A 21,888-nucleotide genomic window follows, 5' to 3' on the forward strand; every position below is an offset into this window, starting at 1 on the left:
GTGGGTCAGGGGAGTGGCTGAAGAAAAAGCCTTTTAAAGATGGCCAGCCATAACTTTATTTTCCTTAGCAAATTAATTAGTGTGGATAATTTTCTTTGTAACAGACCATTCATCTGTATGTTGTAGCTTTAAGCATAATTTAGAAGGTAAGCTAGTTAATTTATGTATATAAAATGTCCTCAGAGGCGTGAAATGTTTCTTAGCTCCTTACTGATAATGGTCATGGAGTATTTCTGAGCATCTATGCAGATGAGACCTTGAACAGCTGCATAGAGCACATAGAAAGCATGATTCCTGTCTCTGAACTAACTTGAATAAAGTCTTTCATCTAGAGAGCTCACTGTTTGTCCAGTTTATGAATCCCCCAACTCATCTCTGAAAGGTTCATTCAGTTTAATACAGTCCAGCTTTGTGGTTTAGAGCTCTAGAAACTGCTTTTGTGGCTTAGAATGCACAAAAAGTTAGCAAATTAATTCGTTGATTTTTTTTTTAGAATTAGATAAAATCTATTTTAAATGATGTCTTTTTATAAAAGTTTTAAGAACTTGAGATTCTAGCTCAACCTTAACTTGTCATTTTGATATAGACCTGGGACTTTCTGTGTAGACTAGGCTGCCCTTTAACTATGGCAGTCCTTCTCACCTCTATTTCCCAAGAGCTGGGATTATAGGCTTGGATAGCATTTAACTGTTTATGAACCAAATTACCTTAAGTAATATCTGAATGTTACAAAGTGTCCCATTTCCTTAGGTCTCTCTCACAGAGTTCCTTATTTGGACATTTATATATTTATTTTTGGAAGCTCCATGTTGCTTGGCATTTTATGTTTTATACTGCTTATTTCTCTCTACAGGTAGTGAGTTCTTTTAATCTTATCTTAGTTAACTTTTCAAATATTAATGTGCAGTATGAAATAGGTATTGAAATAAACTCCAGGGAATATTTTTCATTGCTTCAAGACATACACATAATCCCTTTTAATCATAAGGATAGCCAAATTTGATAATAATTGAAGAATTTTTTTCTAGTCAAAACTAATAGTCATTATATTATTTTTCCTATGTAAAAATTAAGGACCACAGAAATTTTGATCTAAACATGTCAAACCTAAAATGACAAAACCACAAAAGATTGATATATATTAAGACAATAATATATGTTATATATATGTTATATATATATATATATATATATATATATGGACAGTAATATAAATGGAATTTATTCATGCAGTCAGTGGATATTTTAGCAACACCTAACTGCTAGCTACTCTGTTTTAGCCTAGGGATATAGAACTTTATTGATTAAAAAAATATAAATAAACATAATCCCTACCTAATGGAATCTATATTTAATAAACAAAATATTTAATCAAGATACTAACAGGATATGAGGATTATGAATAAATAAGATTGTATGCCAGAGTGACTGAAGGTGTAAATAGTGGTTAAAAAGATAGAAAAAAAGTAAGGACATACCTCGCTTGTGCTACTACATTTCTTAGGAGTCCATGAAAAACTAATTGTGGGCCTCAGTTAGGAACTAGAAAAGAAAGCAAGGAGTAAGCCAGAGCCTTTTGGGGTCATGCTAATGGAGCCAGTTTGGAGGGCCTCTTACAGATTATATGTGGCTACAGCTGATGAGAATACACCCATTATTTAAAATATGAGTCTGTAATAGATCAGAACTAAACTATCAAGTGTTTATCCTGCCTCTCCTTTAAGAACTGTATTTCAGGGGAACCAAATAGTTCATAAAGATAGTTCATTCATATAAAATTTCATTCTATAAATAAAGTATGATAAATTATTTTAGTAGAATGAAATGATATACCTGTGTATTGAAACTGTTCTTTTGCTTATACTTATGAATGTATGATTAGGAAGACTAAGAGTCATTAAAAGAAAGGAGGTGAGAATTTGACAGATATGATTGAGAGATAGTGGAAAGATATTTTATGTAATGGAAATGATATGAACAAGGTCAGAAGTGAGAAAGATACGGTTATGTAGCTAAGGAAGGCGTACCAGTTGGGTTCCCTAGAGCATAAGAGATGTTACGTAGAAGTACTGGAGATTGTAGTTAGGGTGAATTCTCAGAATATATCATACCTGGAAATAGTGAAACCCAGCTATTGCCAAGTTCAAAAAGAACGTAAGATTCAGAGGAGCTTTAGTTCTTGTTATGCATTGGGTGGAAAGAATGCTGTTTTAGCACAGGCATTTGATGAGTTAGGCTTAATTGATTTAGCAGTAGATCTTATAAGAAAGCTACTGTGTATAGAGTGAAGCATTGATTTTACCTCAGCTACCCTCTCTTTATGTTGATAGCCCTCCAGTTACTCTGACTATTATTCATTTCAGCATGGTATTTATGGCTATAAATATAGAAATAAAGATCTATTACATAGGGCCTGTTAGTCTTGCTATTGGACCACATTTGTGTTTATCTAAAAGGAATATAGAATATAGAATAAATAGTTTAACCTTACTTCCCCACAGAAGGTTCTTCTCTGTTCTAATCCTAAATCCTCAATATATACACAGAAAAATACTGTTTTGTTGCCATTCATATTGTATAGATTATTGCGAGTATACTTTTTAATTGCAAATATATTTATTACAGTTTACAGATTAGTTAATAATTATATACAAATATATTCTGAGCTATAAAATCCACACTAGTTACACGTAAAATGACTAATCTGAAGCCAACTCAAAAATCTCATTCCAAAAACAAAAAAAGAAATCTCATTTCATCTCCACTTTTCTTAAATTATAAAAAATAAAATCTGATGGTTTTGATTTCAAGTTAGATAAGGGTTGCCACATTTCCGCAATCAGAAGTGTGGATCCCCACCTGTTCAGAGCCCACATGCTACAGAGATCTCTAAAGCACCACTGCAAGACCTGCATATGTAAAGTATTCAGCTAGAACCGCCGTGCCTGCCTTGCCTTGGGGGTGTTCTTTCCTTGGGATTGGATGATAATGACAGTAACTCTGTTTTTTTCCTTTAGTCAGTTTATAAAGACCCTTCTGTCTTTGCCACCATTTGACCATTTCTGTAGTCGTGCTTATTTGAACCAGTCATTTATTCATTTGATAGTAAAGGTATAATCTGGAACAATTTTCAAACATCTCAAACACACCGTCAATGTGTAGATATCCCGTCCCTTGCAAATATACAGGTGCTAGGTCCCAGAAACAAAAACAACCTAATCGTCTGAAATCAAGTGTTAAGCTGCAGTCTGGTTTTAAAAGAAGTGTCTACACATTGTCACAGTTTTTCTTCCTAAAGTCAACACGCCTGCTTTCCAAACAACACAGCTTCTAAACTAGCCCATTTCCACAGCACTAAACCAGACTCTGCAACACCCTCTCTGGAGTTCACAAAATGCAGGTGCACAAAATCCACAGAAATGAGGATTCTTGAAAATAAGCCCAAGGTTTCTGGTACTGTACTCTTCCTACTGTGTGTGGATTGACATCTGACACCACTGAGGCAGACCTTAGAGCACATCAAATGGAATAACCAGGAGATTGTAAACTGAGGCAGTTACCCTGCCAGTTCTTGTGAGAAAAGCTCATCCTCACAACCAATCCAGAGTGCCTCTCTTTAGGGTAAGGACTGGGACTAAAGAGCTGCCCATGCACAGGAGGTGAAGCTAACTGAACAAGCATACCCAATCACCACACTCTATTCAAAAGCAAGTTTTGGGGAGAACTCTAAGACTTTGTGGCTGTTCTATCTGTATTTCTGCTTTGCTTCTCTCTATCTAAGGTAGAACATAACCAACCTGGATTTGACCTTTGTATTTGACATTTCATACTTGAAAACTCAGAACTGTACAATCCAAGTTTAGAGGGTCACCAAGACAAGTTTGAAAAGTGCCAGTGCTGAGGCAGGGTATAAGTAACACTGGTTTTAAGATACGTGAGTATATTTTTTAATAAACCTTTTTTCTGTTTTAAATGACTTCTGCTCCATGTGTTTTAATAAAAAGATACTTAAAATCTGTCTTAAAATATGGAACATCATCAAAGTTTGCTCTTCAGTTCAAAAAACCAGTGTATATCTGTCTGTTCCACAGTAAATACTCTGTTCCTCTCCTGGTACTTGAGTTTGGTTCCTGGAGTTTAGAAATACGTCCCATGCTTCAGCCAAGTAATAGTGTGAGCCTGAGATTACAACAGTAGTTTAGACAAGTCGTTTGACATGAAATGAGTATTACACAAGTCCCAATTTTCTCACCCTTATGTATTTTAACAGGGTATCCAGAAGTTGGCTAGTCAATACCTGAAAAGAGATTGGCCTGGAATAAAAACTGATGATCGGAATGATTACAGGTAACTTACCAAATGGCTTTGCTTGTTCTGTATGTGTGAGTGTGTGTGTCTCTGTGTGTGTGTGTGTGTGTCTGTGTGTGTGTGTGTCTGTGTGTGTGTGTGTGTGTGTGTGTGTGTCTGTGTATGTGTGTGTTTTCAGTCAACTTCAGATATCATTGCTCTGGTACCATCAACTTTTTTTCTAAGACAGTGTCTCTTGTGGACTCTGTGTTTGCCAATAAGGCCAGGGTGGTCAGGCTGTGAGCCCTAGGGAGCCTCTTTTTTCCCATTCCCCAGTGATGGGATTACAGGCACATGCGACTATACCCAGTTTTTCGCCTATGTTCTGGTAATTCTGTGTCCTCCTGCTCATGTGGCATGTACTTTGTATTAACCTACTTCCTGGCTTGTTTTTTAAAGTGGTGTTATTTAGAGGTCTATCACAGATAATGTAACACTGTTTTTTTTTTTTTTTGTGTGTGTGTGTGTGTTTTTGTTTTTGTTTTTTAAAGAATTTCTTCTTTCTTTGCCTCTGTTTTTAAGACATAATTATTTTTAAAATTATATTCTAGAACATATATAAATAAACTGTGAATTAGATTATTACCACATATCTTAAGCCAAAATTATATGCTAACCAATGCCCATATGTGGAATGGAAGGAATAGAACCACCTCTGGTCCTAGCACGCTGCTGCAGTAGTAGTGAAGCAAGATCACACTGCTGAGTGCTCATTGATTCATCCAAAGTACATCTTAAATTGTTGTGAGCTTCATAATATTTCATGTAACACCAGAAATGTTTGTGTATAATGGGGTGTCTGGAAGTTTACCCATTCATGTTCTACATGCAACTTTTAAAGAAGACCAGTGACAACAGAGTGCAGATTTTGTACTCAGTGATCTACCATTGGCTTGTGATTTTGCTTAGACTTTGATGCCTTGTGGAGCATCAAAATTTGAAATCATTTATTGGTTTTTGTATTCAGGGATGCCCTTGGTTTGGAAGATAGAGAAGTTAAAGAACTCAGAGTTTACCATCTTTTTGGAATTAAGACTAAGTCCAGTGAGCAACAGTTAAACAAATTTGGATAGTTAAGGCCTGTGTATGAAGTGTTTAAAACCTGAATCAGAAAGCATGCTACAGAAATGTTCATAAAGACTGGGAAGTATGTCAACAGAGCATTTCTTAAGAATGGGTCTAGAAGGTAGAATGATGTTAGAAGAGATCCCAATGGCTGTTTACACTGGCACACTTCAACTTCCATACACACAACATAATAGATGGTGTAATTCTTATATTAAAGTAAAATGGGGAATAAAAGTAGAGATCTTACGGACTTACCCAAACAATTGAGCTGGGAAAGAGAGATTGGGGATAATGTTCTGAATAAAAGAAATAGGTAAAATAAAGCCTGTGGTTAGTATGCAGGCTCTGTATTGCTGGTGTCTATCAGCCTTCAGGAGAGACTGTGTTGCAGATACAGGATTGCAACTGATAGGTGAGATGTATTCTCGTTTGTTTAGATTACTAAGGAAGGAAGGGTAGTGGCTGTTCTCTCAGGCACACTTATAAAACCTTATTGTAAGAGGTGTTTTAAGTGAATAGTTACTGAGTATCTACTAAATGCCAGACATCTTGCAGGAGCTTTATTCTCATTCATTATTATTAAAACAACCTAGTGAGGTAAATATAATTATCTTTATTTTATATAGTAAGTCAGCTCTTAAAGTAAACTTTAAAGACCTCAAAAGATACATTGTCTTTCAGGAACTCACAGAAGGTAGCCACTATGAACAGTTGTTGAATTGGGAAGTTATAGGGGTACACATGACAGAACAGTCTCGGCTTACAGCATTTTGCCTTAAGGAGTGTGCAAGACTTTGCTGGGCAGACAGCTTTGTGAAAGGAATATGAGAAGGAACATGTGAAGGTGTGGAACACAGGAAAATATAGTATTGGGTAACAGGGAAATGTTCAGAATGGCTAGTGTGAAATCCGCATGTTGCAGGATTGTGGGTGTGGAGAGTACATAAGTAAACATCATATAAAGGGCTTTGAATACTATGCCTAGGGGGTTGTATTTTTATTCAGAAGGTAACAGAGGCATTGAAGAATGTCAGTAGAGAAGGTAATGATTAACTAACTCCACGATCATAGTATAAGGTAGAGTAGCACAAAAATGCCCAAAGTATAGAACTCCAGAGTTCCTCATTTATCTTCATTTGAATCATGAAAGTTGTAAAAATGAGGTTGTGGGGAACATTTCCGAGGTTTCTAAGAGTGTGAAGCCTGAGGACTTACAGTTAGTTTGGTTTTGGGGTTTGCCAGGTTTATTCTCAAACAAAGTATAGACAGCTTCCTTTGTATCTAAAATAGTTCTTGGCACAGAAGACATTTGATAAATATTTACTGACTGACTAAAAATAGTTGGAGGGGAGGGAGATTATACAATGACTCCCAGGACTTTCTCTTTTCAACCTTTCATATTATTTTCTTCCTTTAACTTAGTGATATGATACCTATTTTTTCATAACCAGTAGGTCTGTCTGTTAACACAGACTTAGTCCTCCAACTTACAGACAAAACTGATGCTGCTTCTTGAAACAATCCCTCTGGTTATCCAGCCCAAGTCACCTCCTAGCCTGACTTTATTTTCTATGTGACCACTTCACTTTACCTTTTCCATGGCTTCCATGATTTTGCCACATTTTCTTTACTGGCCTTACTACATCTGTAGCACATTAGGGACTTTGAGACTTGTAAACAACGTCACTTTCTGTCACTTTGTTTTTCAGAACTGCTTTTTCCATCAGTGGCACTTCCTAAGCTTGCCAACTGGTCTGATGATAGTACAAGGTCTACTCCTAGAAATTTTAATTTTGAAATTTTAATTTAGGTAATTTGAGAGGATGGTGAAGGTACTCTGGAAGATACTCTCTCTATTGTCTAATAGAGAGATTAGAACTGAGGGTAAGAATGGCAATTTCCAGTTTAAGAAATTTAATTTTTTTTATAACCCAATTACATCATTTCCCTCTTCCTTTTCATCTCTCCAAACCTTCCCATAATACTTTTCCATTCTTTCAATTTATGGCCTCTTTTTTTTATTAATTATTGCTACATATATATATGTACATATACATATATTCCTAAATACATGAATGCAGCTGATTCAGAAATACAATATTACTTATGTAGATGTTTCTAGGACTGACCATTCAGTATTGGATAACCAGTTCATATGCTCTTCCCTGGGGCAGATATTTTTTCTGCTCTTAGCATGCCCTAATTGCACAAAACTCTTCATATGGTTGAGGTGCTGTGGGCTTTCCCTCTGTCCACTTGTCTGTTAGTGCTGTCCTTGTTCAGCCCATGTTTAACCGTCATGTTGGTTGACTTTATGGGTGTAGTTTCTGATGTTCCTAGGAGACACATTCTTATGGAAACTTTATGACCCTCTGTTCTTTAAAATCACCCCCCCCCCCCCGCCTTGAGACTTAGGTGCTGAGTGTTTTTAAGAGGTATTTATTGGGAATGAAATTGCCATTTTTTTATTTGGGTTTTTTTGAAGCCTATTTGGTTTTAGTAATTTCACTTGTTAAATTTGTTAATTGATAGTTTGAGTTTAAAAATTCTTATCAAAGTAATATATGATTATCAGTAGTATAGAAGAGTATAAGCAATGTGAGTCCGGCCTCTCTGTCCCGAGTTATTGTCCTCTCACATTCTGTCCCCACGAGTAATCACTATAAAAGGCATGTGCGCTATTGGCTTTTATATTTTTCCTGTGCGATTTTTTCATGATTTGTTCATATAGTTTTATTCTTTTTAACAGGGCTATAGTTATTATACACATATGTTCCTGTGGACATCTCTCTGCCAGAAAATGTGCATATCCCTGTACACATGCACAAAATCTACTTTAAACACCCTTTCACGGGGTTCTTCATTCTTTTTAATAGCTGTTTTAATATCTCAGTAAGGATGAGCCCTGCCATTCATTTCCATGTTGGTAATCAATGACTGTTATAAATAATACTTTAGTGAATAAGTCGCCTGTCCCCATAAATGCATCTTTGTACACTGTGAAAGTATGAAAGTCTGTGGGGTAAATAATTGAGAAAATAATTGAGAAGGAAATTCTGGGTAAAGGTTTAATCTTTGCAAGTAGGTTTTCACTGTCAGTGTTTCTCGGAGTTCCCTCTTTGGCTTTCTAGAGATTTCCCTCACCGATCCTGGCTTTAAATAGTGTCTATAGAGACTGGAGAGATGGCTCAGTGATAAGAGCACTGGCTGCCCTTCCAAAGGTCCGGGTTCAAGTCCCAGCACCCACAGGTCAGCTCACAGCTATCTGTAGCCAAAGTCCCATGAAATCCAGTGCCCTCTTCTGATGTGCTACAGACAGGCAGACAAAACACCAACATAAATTAAATAAGTAAATAATGTCTGTAAGTTGACTCTAACACCTTTATTAGAAGATTTATTTCAGCTTAGAAAATAAAGTCAGCACCTTCCACTTCTTCATGTTTCGTCTTCTCTTTTCTGGAATGCTAAGGAGCGCTTCTCTCTGCCCGTGATTGCTCCCTTTTAAAATTCCTTTTACAAAACCTCTTTACCTTTCATCATGACTGTCTTCGTTTCTTTGTAAAATCAGCCTTCCACTACCCAGCTGCTTGAAAATCTTTTTTTTTTTCCTTTGGTTCTTTATTTCGGAGCTGGGGACCGAACCCAGGGCCTTGCGCTTCCTAGGTAAGCGCTCTACCACTGAGCTAAATCCCCAGCCCCTTGAAAAATCTTTTGTTTTTATTCTTGCCAACAAAAGGAATTTAAATTTCTGTTTAGCCATGAAAGAGGCCTATCTCAGATTACCTGACTTCTTGTCTGTGCCAGCCTCTCTTTGCCTGTGGTTCTCTAACTCTGCAGCTTTGCTGCAGTTTTCATCACAGCTCGGCCAGACTGTGAGTTGGTCTTACAATAGTCTCCTTTCCTCCTGCCAGGAACAGTAAGTATTACATGGAGATTTACATGGTACAACACTCCCTATTCCTGTTATCCTTACTGCAAGTTAACCTTGTGAACCTACCATGTACTTGGAGATTATATTTCTAGGCATGGAGAAGATCAATGGTTTGTTTTTATTATTTTTATTAATTAGTTAATTATTTCTATCTTATTGAAAATAGATTATTGTCTTCTATAATACATCCTGATTATGCTTTCCTCACCCTCTACTCTCCTCCAATCTTCCCCACCTCTCCTCCCCTTCCAGATCCACTCCCTTTCTGTCTCTCATTAGAAAAGAACAGACTTCTAAGAAATAACAACCAAACATAACAAAATAAAATATAATAAGATGAAGCAAAAACTTTCATATTGAATGTTGGATATGGCAACCCAACAGGAAAAGAGTCCCGAGACCAGGCACAAGGGTCAGAGACTCACTCGTCCTCCGAGTCAGAAGTCCCATAAAAATGTTAGACTAATAACTATACTATGTACGATAGGACTTGGCGCAGACCTTTGTAGCCCTTGTGCTTTCTGCTTTAGTTTCTGTGAGCTCATATGCACCTTGCTTAGTTGATCCAGAAGAACTTGTTCTGGTATCTGACCCTTACAACCTTTCTGCCTCCTCTTCCGAGTGATTCTCTGAGTTCTGAACAGAAGGGTTTGATAGAGACTTCCAATTTAGACACTCCCTCTTTTCACACAATGTCTGGCTGTGCATCTATGCAGTTGTTTCCATCTGTTGCCAGAGGAAGCTCTCTGATGACTGGATAAGGAAGGAACTGATCTGTGAATATAGAAGAACATCATTAGGAGTCATTTTATTATTTATTATTATTTTAGACAGGTAGTGCTTGGTTTTACTTGCGGTCTCTGGTTCTTGGTTACTGAAACAGTGTTGTGTATGGATGGATTCCTTCTTGTGGAGTAGGCCTTAAGTAAAATCAGTTGGCTACTGTGGTTGAATTCTGTGCTATCATTGCACTAACATATTTTACAGGCAGGACAGATGTAGGTCAGAGGTTTTGTGACTGGGTTGGTGTCAGTGTTTTTCTTTTGGTACCCTGCAGAGTACCTTCCCACACCAAAGAGACCAGGGTAGGGTTAAAGCTCCATGTCGGCTCCAATTTGACTTCTCCATCTTCAGTGAGTCACGTGGGTATTATCCTCAGCAATGGGGCCTGCTATCAGTCGGTTTCTGGAGGACAACCTTTTGTCTTAGCAACAGCCTGGGTTGTTTGAGAATTTCCATAGGACCTCCTTGGCTAACAACTCAGTTGAATGCAACATAATTCCATCACTGGACGCCTCACCTGACCTCCCCAGTTGAAACTCTGTATTTCCCATTAGTAGGAAACCTCATCAGGACCATCTTTATAGATTTAAGGAAGTTTCCACTGCACTAGGTTTTCACACCATCACCAAAATGCACTGCCCCCCCCCATGTCAGCCATTTCTCTTTACTCTCGATCTCCACTCTATCTCTCTCTTCTTACTCCCCCCTTCCATACACACTCATCTCCAGTCCACCTGTAAAGCTGATTCTATATCCCCCTCCTAGAGAGATCTCTGTTCCTTTCCTGTTTACCTTAACCTCTTTGGGTCTACAGATTGTTGCTTGGTTATCATTTTCTTAATGGCTAATATCCTGTATAAGTGAATACATTAATATATTTCTCTTTCTGGGTCAGGGTTACCTCGCTTGGGATGATTTTTTTTTCTATCTCTATCCAATTGCCTGTAAATTTCATGATTTTTTTTAAACATCTAAGCAAATATTCAATTGTATAAATGTAATTTAACTGCCTTCCCCCCAATAACATACAAAACTCATTCTTTACTCAGGTTTCTCAATGCCAATACCTTATGTATTTCTTGTATAGTATCATATCAAAGAAGTTGATACTGGCTGGCAGTTTTAAAATTTTGCTCAATTTTATGATGTTTAGATAGAAGTGGTCACTATGAATTGTTCAGACAGGGCAGAGGCAGCGGTCAGTTAGGAAACTTACATTACAAAAGATGACAGTGGCTTGCAACAGATGGGGGCAATGCAGGAGATCGTTAGTAATCAGATTCTGCTATGTTTTGTACGTTCAAGCAAACAAGATTCCTTGATAAAAAGCTTGTGTGATTTGAGAGAAAAAAGAATCAATTTTTTCCTATAGCCATCCATGAGATTACTAAATATATTGCAAGAAGAGTCTAGTAAAATCAAGAATTTGTTATGTTATGTATCCAAGGCCTATAAATATTTAATGTCTGTTCAGTAAGTGGTTGAAGGTTAGGGAAGCTGTCTGGAAAGCACTTTTGAAAGTTCAAGAATTATCAGTATAGGGATAGTAGTTAATGTATGAACCTGGATCAATGAATATGAAGAAGAACTGGATGGACTTTGAGACACTCCAGCACTGATTGCTCAGGAAGAGGAAAAGAATCAGCAAAAGAGTGAAGAGTAGTGAGGTACAACGAACCAAAGAGAACAATGCCATAGAGACTTGCTATTTTTACCTGTACATTAGTAAGTTGGGGCAAGAAATTGCTAAAAGTAATTTGGGAGACTTTTCTATTGCCCCTCATATCTCCTAGATAAGTGACACAGAGACCTAGTATATTTTTTTAAAAGCTTCAGACTCTAAGCTGGACAGGTTTTGAATTATTCTACCTGACTATGCTGGCCTGGCCTACTTCCCAGCCAACTCTGCAGCCACCTGTTCTGCTATCTGCCATCTTGATCTCCCCTAGCCTCCTCCTCCATCCTTATGGCAACTCCTGAACCCACCGGAGGGAGACCCTTTCTCTCTCAAGGCACGGGAGTTCCACCTTCTACTCTCCTGCCCAGATAATAGGCTGATCTGCTTTTTGTGGACCAATCAGAAGATGATAGAGAACAATATTTTACAAAATACTGAGTCAGGAAATCCTTCATAATAATGACAATAAAATATGGACCACACCCAGATCTCCAGGTACAAAAATCAGCGTTTGAAGACATAGTGCACAAAACCATTCCCTAACAATGCTACATGATAAAGTTACTTGAGCCAGGCATGGTGGTGCATCCTTATAATTCCCAACACTCTGAGAGGCTGAGGCCAGAGTATTGTGGCAAGTGTGAGGTTGGGAAATATCAAACAAGTAAACAGATCTAAAAGTGAAGCATCTGGCTGGTATCTGAATTCCATGCTTTTCAAAATAAAGACCTTGTTGTTTAGGGTATGTTTGCTGCTAGAAATCTAGTAATTTCAAAGCATGATTTTTAATGAATAGACCTGTCTTTATTGTGCATTTCTTTTTTTTTTTAATTAACTTGAGTATTTCTTTTTTTTTATTTTTTATTAACTTGAGTATTTCTTATATACATTTCGAGTGTTATTCCCTTCCCCGGTTTCCGGGCAAACATCCCCCTCCCCCCTCCCCTTCCTTATGGGTGTTCCCCTCCCAACCCTCCCCCCATTGCCGCCCTCCCCCCATAGACTAGTTCACTGGGGGTTCAGTCTTAGCAGGACCCAGGGCTTCCCCTTCCACTGGTGCTCTTACTAGGATATTCATTGCTACCTATGGGGTCAGAGTCCAGGGTCAGTCCATGTATAGTCTTTAGGTAGTGGCTTAGTCCCTGGAAGCTCTGATTGCTTGGCATTGTTGTACTTTTGGGGTCTCGAGCCCCTTCAAGCTCTTCCAGTTCTTTCTCTGATTACTTCAATAGGGGACCTATTCTCAGTTCAGTGGTTTGCTGCTGGCATTCGCCTCTGTATTTGCTGTATTCTGGCTGTGTCTCTCAGGAGAGATCTACATCCGGCTCCTGTCGGTCTGCACTTCTTTGCTTCATCCATCTTGTCTAATTGGGTGGCTGTATATGTATGGGCCACATGTGGGGCAGGCTCTGAATGGGTGTTCCTTCAGTCTCTGTTTTAATCTTTGCCTCTCCCTTCCCTGCCAAGGGTATTCTTTTTCCTCATTTAAAGAAGGAGTGAAGCATTCACATTTTGATCATCCGTCTTGAGTTTCGTTTGTTCTAGGGATCTAGGGTAATTCAAGCATTTGGACTAATAGCCACTTATCAATGAGTGCATACCATGTATGTCTTTCTGTGATTGGGTTAGCTCACTCAGGATGATATTTTCCAGTTCCAACCATTTGCCTACGAATTTCATAAAGTCGTTGTTTTTGATAGCTGAGTAATATTCCATTGTGTAGATGTACCACATTTTCTGTATCCATTCCTCTGTTGAAGGGCATCTGGGTTCTTTCCATTTTCTGGCTATTATAAATAAGGCTGCGATGAACATATTGGAGCACGTGTCTCTTTTATATGTTGAGGCATCTTTTGGGTATATGCCCAAGAGAGGTATAGCTGGATCCTCAGGCAGTTCAATGTCCAATTTTCTGAGGAACCTCCAGACTGATTTCCAGAATGGTTGTACCAGTCTGCAATCCCACCAACAATGGAGGAGTGTTCCTCTTTCTCCACATCCTCGCCAGCATCTGCTGTCACCTGAGTTTTTGATCTTAGCCAATCGCACTGGTGTGAGGTGAAATCTCAGGGTTGTTTTGATTTGCATTTCCCTTATGACTAAAGATGTTGAACATTTCTTTAGGTGTTTCTCAGCCATTCGGCATTCCTCAGCTGTGAATTCCTTGTTTAGCTCTGAACCCCATTTTTTAATAGGGTTATTTGTTTCCCTGCGGTCTAACTTCTTGAGTTCTTTGTATATTTTGGATATAAGGCCTCTATCTGTTGTAGGATTGGTAAAGATCTTTTCCCAATCTGTTGGTTGCCGTTTTGTCCTAACCACAGTGTCCTTTGCCTTACAGAAGCTTTGCAGTTTTATGAGATCCCATTTGTCGATTCTTGATCTTAGAGCATAAGCCATTGGTGTTTTGTTCAGGAAATTTTTTCCAGTGCCCATGTGTTCCAGATGCTTCCCTAGTTTTTCTTCTATTAGTTTGAGTGTGTCTGGTTTGATGTGGAGGTCCTTGATCCACTTGGACTTAAGCTTTGTACAGGGTGATAAGCATGGATCGATCTGCATTCTTCTACATGTTGCCCTCCAGTTGAACCAGCACCATTTGCTGAAAATGCTATCTTTTTTCCATTGGATGGTTTTGGCTCCTTTGTCAAAAATCAAGTGACCATAGGTGTGTGGGTTCATTTCTGGGTCTTCAATTCTATTCCATTGGTCTATCTGTCTGTCTCTGTACCAATACCATGCAGTTTTTATGACTATTGCTCTGTAATACTGCTTGAGTTCAGGGATAGTGATTCCCCCTGAAGTCCTTTTATTGTTGAGGATAGCTTTAGCTATCCTGGGTTTTTTGTTATTCCAGATGAATTTGCAAATTGTTCTGTCTAACTCTTTGAAGAATTGGATTGGTATTTTGATGGGGATTGCATTGAATCTGTAGATTGCTTTTGGTAAAATGGCCATTTTTACTATATTAATCCTGCCAATCCATGAGCATGGGAGATCTTTCCATCTTCTGAGGTCTTCTTCAATTTCTTTCCTCAGTGTCTTGAAGTTCTTATTGTACAGATCTTTTACTTGCTTGGTTAAAGTCACACCGAGGTACTTTATATTATTTGGGTCTATTATGAAGGGTGTCGTTTCCCTAATTTCTTTCTCGGCTTGTTTCTCTTTTGTATAGAGGAAGGCAACTGATTTATTTGAGTTAATTTTATACCCAGCCACTTTGCTGAAGTTGTTCATCAGCTTTAGTAGTTCTCTGGTGGAACTTTTGGGATCACTTAAATATACTATCATGTCATCTGCAAATAGTGATATTTTGACCTCTTCTTTTCCGATCTGTATCCCTTTGATCTCCTTTTGTTGTCTGATTGCTCTGGCTAGAACTTCAAGAACTATATTGAATAAGTAGGGAGAGAGTGGGCAGCCTTGTCTAGTCCCTGATTTTAGTGGGATTGCTTCAAGTTTCTCTCCATTTAGTTTAATGTTAGCAACTGGTTTGCTGTATATGGCTTTTACTATGTTTAGGTATGGGCCTTGAATTCCTATTCTTTCCAGGACTTTTATCATGAAGGGGTGTTGAATTTTGTCAAATGCTTTCTCAGCATCTAATAAAATGATCATGTGGTTCTGTTCTTTCAGTTTGTTTATATAATGGATCACGTTGATGGTTTTCCGTATATTAAACCATCCCTGCATGCCTGGGATGAAGCCTACTTGGTCATGGTGGATGATTGTTTTGATGTGCTCTTGAATTCGGTTTGCCAGAATTTTATTGAGTATTTTTGGGTCGATATTCATAAGGGAAATTGGTCTGAAGTTCTCTTTCTTTGTTGTGTCTTTGTGTGGTTTAGGTATAAGAGTAATTGTGGCTTCGTAGAAGGAATTCGGTAGGGCTCCATCTGTTTCAATTTTGTGGAATAGTTTGGATAATATTGGTATGAGGTCTTCTATGAAGGTTTGATAGAATTCTGCACTAAACCCGTCTGGACCTGGGCTCTTTTTGGTTGGGAGACCTTTAATGACTGCTTCTATTTCCTTAGGAGTTATGGGGTTGTTTAACTGGTTTATCTGTTCCTGATTTAACTTCGATACCTGGTATCTGTCTAGGAAATTGTCCATTTCCTGAAGATTTTCAAATTTTGTTGAATATAGGTTTTTATAGTAAGATCTGATGATTTTTTGAATTTCCTACGAATCTGTAGTTATGTCTCCCTCTTCATTTCTGATTTTGTTAATTTGGACACACTCTCTGTGTCCTCTCGTTAGTCTGGCTAAGGGTTTATCTATCTTGTTGATTTTCTCAAAGAACCAACTTTTGGTTCTGTTGATTCTTTCTATGGTCCTTTTTGTTTCTACTTGGTTGATTTCAGCTCTGAGTTTGATTATTTCCTGCCTTCTACTCCTCCTGGGTGTATTTGCTTCTTTTTGTTCTAGAGCTTTTAGGTGTGCTGTCAAGCTGCTGACATATGCTCTTTCCTGTTTCTTTCTGCAGGCACTCAGCGCTATGAGTTTTCCTCTTAGCACAGCTTTCATTGTGTCCCATAAGTTTGAGTATGTTGTATCTTCATTTTCATTAAATTCTAAAAAGTTTTTCATTTCTTTCTTTATTTCTTCCTTGACCAGGTTATTATTGAGTAGAGCATTGTTCAATTTCCACGTATATGGGGGCATTCTTCCCTTATTGTTATTGAAGACCAGTTTTAGGCCGTGGTGGTCCGATAGCACGCATGGGATTATTTCTATCTTTCTGTACCTGTTGAGGCCCGTTTTTTGACCAATTATATGGTCAATTTTGGAGAAAGTACCATGAGGAGCTGAGAAGAAGGTATATCCTTTTGCTTTAGGATAGAATGTTCTATAAATATTCGTTAAGTCCATTTGGCTCATGACTTCTCTTAGTCTGTCTACATCACTGTTTAATTTCTGTTTCCATGATCTGTCCATTGATGAGAGTGGGGTGTTGAAATCTCCCACTATTATTGTGTGAGGTGCAATGTGTGTTTTGAGCTTTAGTAAGGTTTCTTTTACGTATGTAGGTGCCCTTGTATTTGGGGCATAGATATTTAGGATTGAGAGTTCATCTCGGTTGATTTTTCCTTTGATGAATATGAAGTGTCCTTCCTTATCTTTTTTGATGACTTTTAGTTGGAAATTGATTTTATTTGATATTAGAATGGCTACTCCAGCTTGCTTCTTCTGACCATTTACTTGGAAAGTTGTTTTCCAGCCTTTCACTCTGAGGTAGTGTCTGTCTTTGTCTCTGAGGTGTGTTTCCTGTAGGCAGCAGAATGCAGGGTCCTCGTTGCGCATCCAGTTTGTTAATCTATGTCTTTTTATTGGGGAGTTGAGGCCATTGATATTGAGAGATATTAAGGAATAGTGATTATTGCTTCCCGTTATATTCATATTTGGATGTGAGGTTATGTTTGTGTGCTTTCATTCTCTTTGTTTTGTTGCCAAGACGATTAGTTTCTTGCTTCTTCTAGGGTATAGCTTGCCTCCTTATGTTGGGCTTTACCATTTATTATCCTTTGTAGTGCTGGATTTGTAGAAAGATATTGTGTAAATTTGGTTTTGTCATGGAATATCTTGGTTTCTCCATCAATGTTAATTGAGAGTTTTGCTGGATACAGTAACCTGGGCTGGCATTTGTGTTCTCTTAGGGTCTGTATAACATCAGTCCAGGATCTTCTGGCCTTCATAGTTTCTGGCGAGAAGTCTGGTGTGATTCTGATAGGTCTCCCTTTATATGTTACTTGACCTTTTTCCCTTACTGCTTTTAATATTCTTTCTTTATTTTGTGCGTTTGGTGTTTTGACAATTATGTGACGGGAGGTGTTTCTTTTCTGGTCCAATCTATTTGGAGTTCTGTAGGCTTCTTGTATGTCTATGGGTATCTCTTTTTTTAGGTTAGGGAAGTTTTCTTCTATGATTTTGTTGAAGATATTTACTGGTCCTTTGAGCTGGGAGTCTTCACTCTCCTCTATACCTATTATCCTTAGGTTTGATCTTCTCATTGAGTCCTGGATTTCCTGTATGTTTTGGACCATTAGCTTTTTCTGCTTTACATTATCTTTGACAGTTGAGTCAATGATTTCTATGGAATCTTCTGCTCCTGAGATTCTCTCTTCCATCTCTTGTATTCTGTTGGTGAAGCTTGTATCTACAGCTCCTTGTCTCTTCTTTTGGTTTTCTATATCCAGGGTTGTTTCCATGTGTTCTTTCTTGATTGCTTCTATTTCCATTTTTAATTCCTTCAACTGTTTGATTGTGTTTTCCTGGAATTCTTTCAGGGATTTTTGCGATTCCTTTCTGTAGGCTTTTACTTGTTTATTAATGTTTTCCTGTGCTTCCCTAAGTGTGTTCATGTCTTTCTTGAAGTCCTCCAGCATCATGATCAAATATGATTTTGAAACTAGATCTTGCTTTTCTGGTGTGTTTGGATATTCCATGTTTGTTTTGGTGGGAGAATTGGGCTCCGATGATGGCATGTAGTCTTGGTTTCTGTTGCTTGGGTTCCTGCGCTTGCCTCTCGCCATCAGATTATCTCTAGTGTTACTTTGTTCTGCTATTTCTGACAGTGGCTAGACTGTCCTATAAGCCTGTGTGTGAGGAGTGCTGTAGACCTGTTTTCCTCTCTTTCAGTCAGTTATGGGGACAGAGTGTTCTGCTTTCGGGCGTGTAGTTTTTCCTCTCTACAGGTCTTCAGCTGTTTCTGTGGGCCTGTGTCTTGAGTTCACCAGGCAGCTTTCTTGCAGCAGAAAATTTGGTCTTACCTGTGGTCCCGAGTCTCAGGTTTGCTCGTGGGGTGCTGCCCAGGGGCTCTCTGCAGCAGCAGCAACCAGGAAGACCTGTGCCGCCCCTTCCGGGAGCTTCAGTGCACCAGGGTTCCAGATGGTCTTTGGCTTTTTCCTCTGGCGTCCGAGATGTGTGTGCAGGGAACAGTCTCTTCTGGTTTCCCAGGCTTGTCTGCCTCTCTGAAGGTTTAGCTCTCCCTCCCACGGGATTTGGGTGCAGAGAACTGTTTATCCGGTCTGTTTCCTTCAGGGTCCGGTGGTGTCTCTGGCAGGGGTCCTGCCGCTCCTGGGCCTATTGTGCATTTCATATGAGAGGTGTATATATTCATTCATTAATTCCTTTTTTTAAGTGAATACATACTATTCTGTTTTGTAACACAGTTGTCCACAAGCATATCACCTTTCTTCTTTCATGGAGTTTTCACTTTGTAGGGAAATTAATTTTCTCTATATAAGCAGTTTTATGAAAATACTTGTTTTTAGCTGGGAGGTGGTGGTGCACACCTTTAATCCCAGCACTTGGGAGGCAGTGACTGGTGGACCTTCTAGTCCAGCCTAGTCTCCAGAGCAGGTTCCAGGACAGCCAGAGTCACACAGAGAAATCTTGAAGGTTTTTTTGTTTTGTTTTTTTTCTCTCAGTACTGAGGAAAACTATCTGTTGTTTGACTGTATGATAGTTTACGAGTCCTATCAACTGTCAGGGTGCGAGGCCATGGAAGACATCAGTTTTACTGAATTCGATCCACCCATGATTTTATGCTCATGCAATACAGTGGATTTTACAAAGAAGCAAGTACTGTATTTCTCCCTAAATATATGCTCATATCTAAACCAGGCGAGGATACTACATGGAATAATACCTAAGACTCACTAGTTGATAACAGTTTATCAAATTTTTGGTTTGTTTTAGATTGGCTTGGCTTTTTGAGACAGTGTCTTATGTGGCTATGGCTGAACAGGAACTTGCTGTCTAGATCAGGCTGACCTCGAAACCAGCTTGGGTTTTTCATTTTTTTATCTCAATACTGTCATCTGTTTATATTTTATGTATTGTATAATCCTGTCATTATCATAGAAAAATACTTTAAATATGAGGGAAATTCAGAAAATAAAATTAAATCTATCAGTTTTAGTGTATGTCATTTAAAAAATAAATTGCCATTTATTCTTATAAGTTATAAAAGACGCTTATAATGTAACAAAATTCTGGAACTGACTAAAGCTTTTGGCAAATTAGAAAAAAATGATTTGAAAAGGAAGTTGGCTAGAAAAAGTTAAAGATGACTAATTGTTTGACTTTGCCAAGAGGCTCTCAGTACAGTATCAGGCAAGGTGTGAGGTTTGCTTGGAGTGACTCCAGAGCACAGTGTGATGCTGGCCAGGCATGTTACAGCAGAGACAGATGTAGAGCACTGCCGCTGGTTTCTGTCTCAGACAAAATAGGTGTCTCAGGCATATAGTGGTTTTGTTCTGGGTACAGTTTTTCCAGCTGAATAGGCTTACGTAAGGCAATGGAGCTGAAAGAGAATGTGCTTTAGAGGTGTCTATTCCTTGTCTTCATTTCAGTGCTGGCACATTCTTGAGTGACCTAGTTATTCTGTAAGTCTCAGCCTTATTCACCTTGTCTGTAAAATAGGAAATTATCCATATCGAAGGAATATCATTTGTTCATGACATTGAAAGTTCACATCACTCACTCATTTTATAGTTTCACTTTGTCTCAAACTGTAACGTTGATATTCCTTCTACTCCATTATTAATAACAGAAAACTGAAGTCCCTTACTCTTCCCCACCTAATACTTGTCTATTTCTCTTTGAATTTAGGAGTATGTATCCTGTTTGGAAATCTTTTCTCGAGGCAACAATGCAGGTAGCCCAGTCTCGGATCAATATATGTGAAAACTATAAAAACTTCATTTCTGAACCTGCAAGAGCAGTAAGAAGCTTAAAAGAACAACAACTAAAGCGGGTATTGTTTATATTTTCTTTCATCTGTTATATGTATTTTAATATTTATAATCAGTAAGATTATATTAAATTGCACTTAAAACTTAGGATTTTAAAAAACATATTCTCAAATATTCCTGGCTAGCATTTTTTTTTATAAAACTCATCTATTTTATTTATTTATTTATTTATTTTTTATTAACTTGAGTATTTCTTATATACATTTCAAGTGTTATTCCCTTTCCCGGTTTCCGGACAAACATCACCCTCCCCCCTCCCCTTCCTTATGGGTGTTCCCCTCCCAAACCTCCCCCCATTGCCACCCTCCCCCCATGGTCTAGTTCACTGGGGGTTCAGTCTTAGCAGGACCCTGGCTAGCATTTTACCAGGATTTTCAACATGTGGGGTTTTTTTTTGGTTTTTTGGTTTGTTTGTTTGTTTGTTTTGCTTTTTCAAGTCAGGATTTCTCTGTTAAGCCTGGCCATTCTGGATAGTGTTCTGTAGACCAAGCTAGAGTCCAACTCACAGAAACCTACCTGCCTCTGTCTACCGAGTGCTGGGACTAACAGTGTGTGCCACCATTTCTCAGTCCCATGTCCTTTTTGACTGAAATATTTTGTTAGCTGATAAACTAGGGTATAGTCTAAATTTGTAAAAATTGAGAATGCTCAATAAATACTTCCTAGGAATAACACCTATGCCAGGGTTTGTGGTGCACACTTTTAATTCCAACAATTTAGAAAGAGACAAAACAGATGGTTGTGAGTTCAAGCCCAATGTGGTCCCCATAGCACGTTCTAGGCCAGACAGGCCTATAGAGTAATAACATTTAAATAGCTCAAGTAAATATAGATATATAATTTTTAATTATTCATTTGATATGTGTTAAAGTAGTTACATTCTTATCCCATTAAGTCTTGAAAAAGTTTTCACTAAGCAGTCATAATTTCAAGTTGGGCCATTTTGGGAAACTTATAAGAAAGAAATTGACACATTTTACCGAATATACTAGTAACTTTAATTTTTAAAAATTTAATGTATCTGGAGTGGTGGTATACACATTAAACCCAGCACTTGGAATATATAGGCACATGGATATTTACGCATTTGAGACTGGCCTGATATACATAATGAGTTCCAGGCCACCAAAGCTACATATTAAGATCTTCACTCACATGTTGCATCCAAACAAGACCAGTGACTAGTTTAAGAATAGCTGGATATGGTGATACATACCTACTATTCAGGAGGCCAAAGCAGGAACATTGCAAATTTGAGGCCTGCCTAGGCTACAAAGCCAGTTGAAGACAGACCTATCATATGAAAAATACTTTGTCTCTAA

General features: G+C 38.2%; 1 protein-coding gene across 6 annotated transcripts in view; it reads left to right on the plus strand.

The window, feature by feature from the left end:
- The window catches only part of Fchsd2 (FCH and double SH3 domains 2), a 321,476-nt gene that overhangs the window by 178,923 nt on the left and 120,665 nt on the right, over positions 1-21,888 (plus strand). For all 6 annotated transcript variants that reach the window (XR_005506100.2, XM_063262815.1, XM_063262816.1 and 3 more), the window contains 2 exons: positions 4,271-4,347; positions 20,424-20,568. Coding sequence is in view for 5 of the 6 variants with exons in the window: in XM_063262815.1 (XP_063118885.1) it covers positions 4,271-4,347; positions 20,424-20,568 (222 nt within the window). In the remaining variant the exon portion in view is untranslated. The remainder of the gene's footprint in view (positions 1-4,270; positions 4,348-20,423; positions 20,569-21,888) is intronic.

The sequence above is a fragment of the Rattus norvegicus genome, chromosome 1, assembly GCF_036323735.1.
Source record: "Rattus norvegicus strain BN/NHsdMcwi chromosome 1, GRCr8, whole genome shotgun sequence".
In the NCBI taxonomy this organism is placed as follows: Eukaryota; Metazoa; Chordata; class Mammalia; order Rodentia; family Muridae; genus Rattus; species Rattus norvegicus.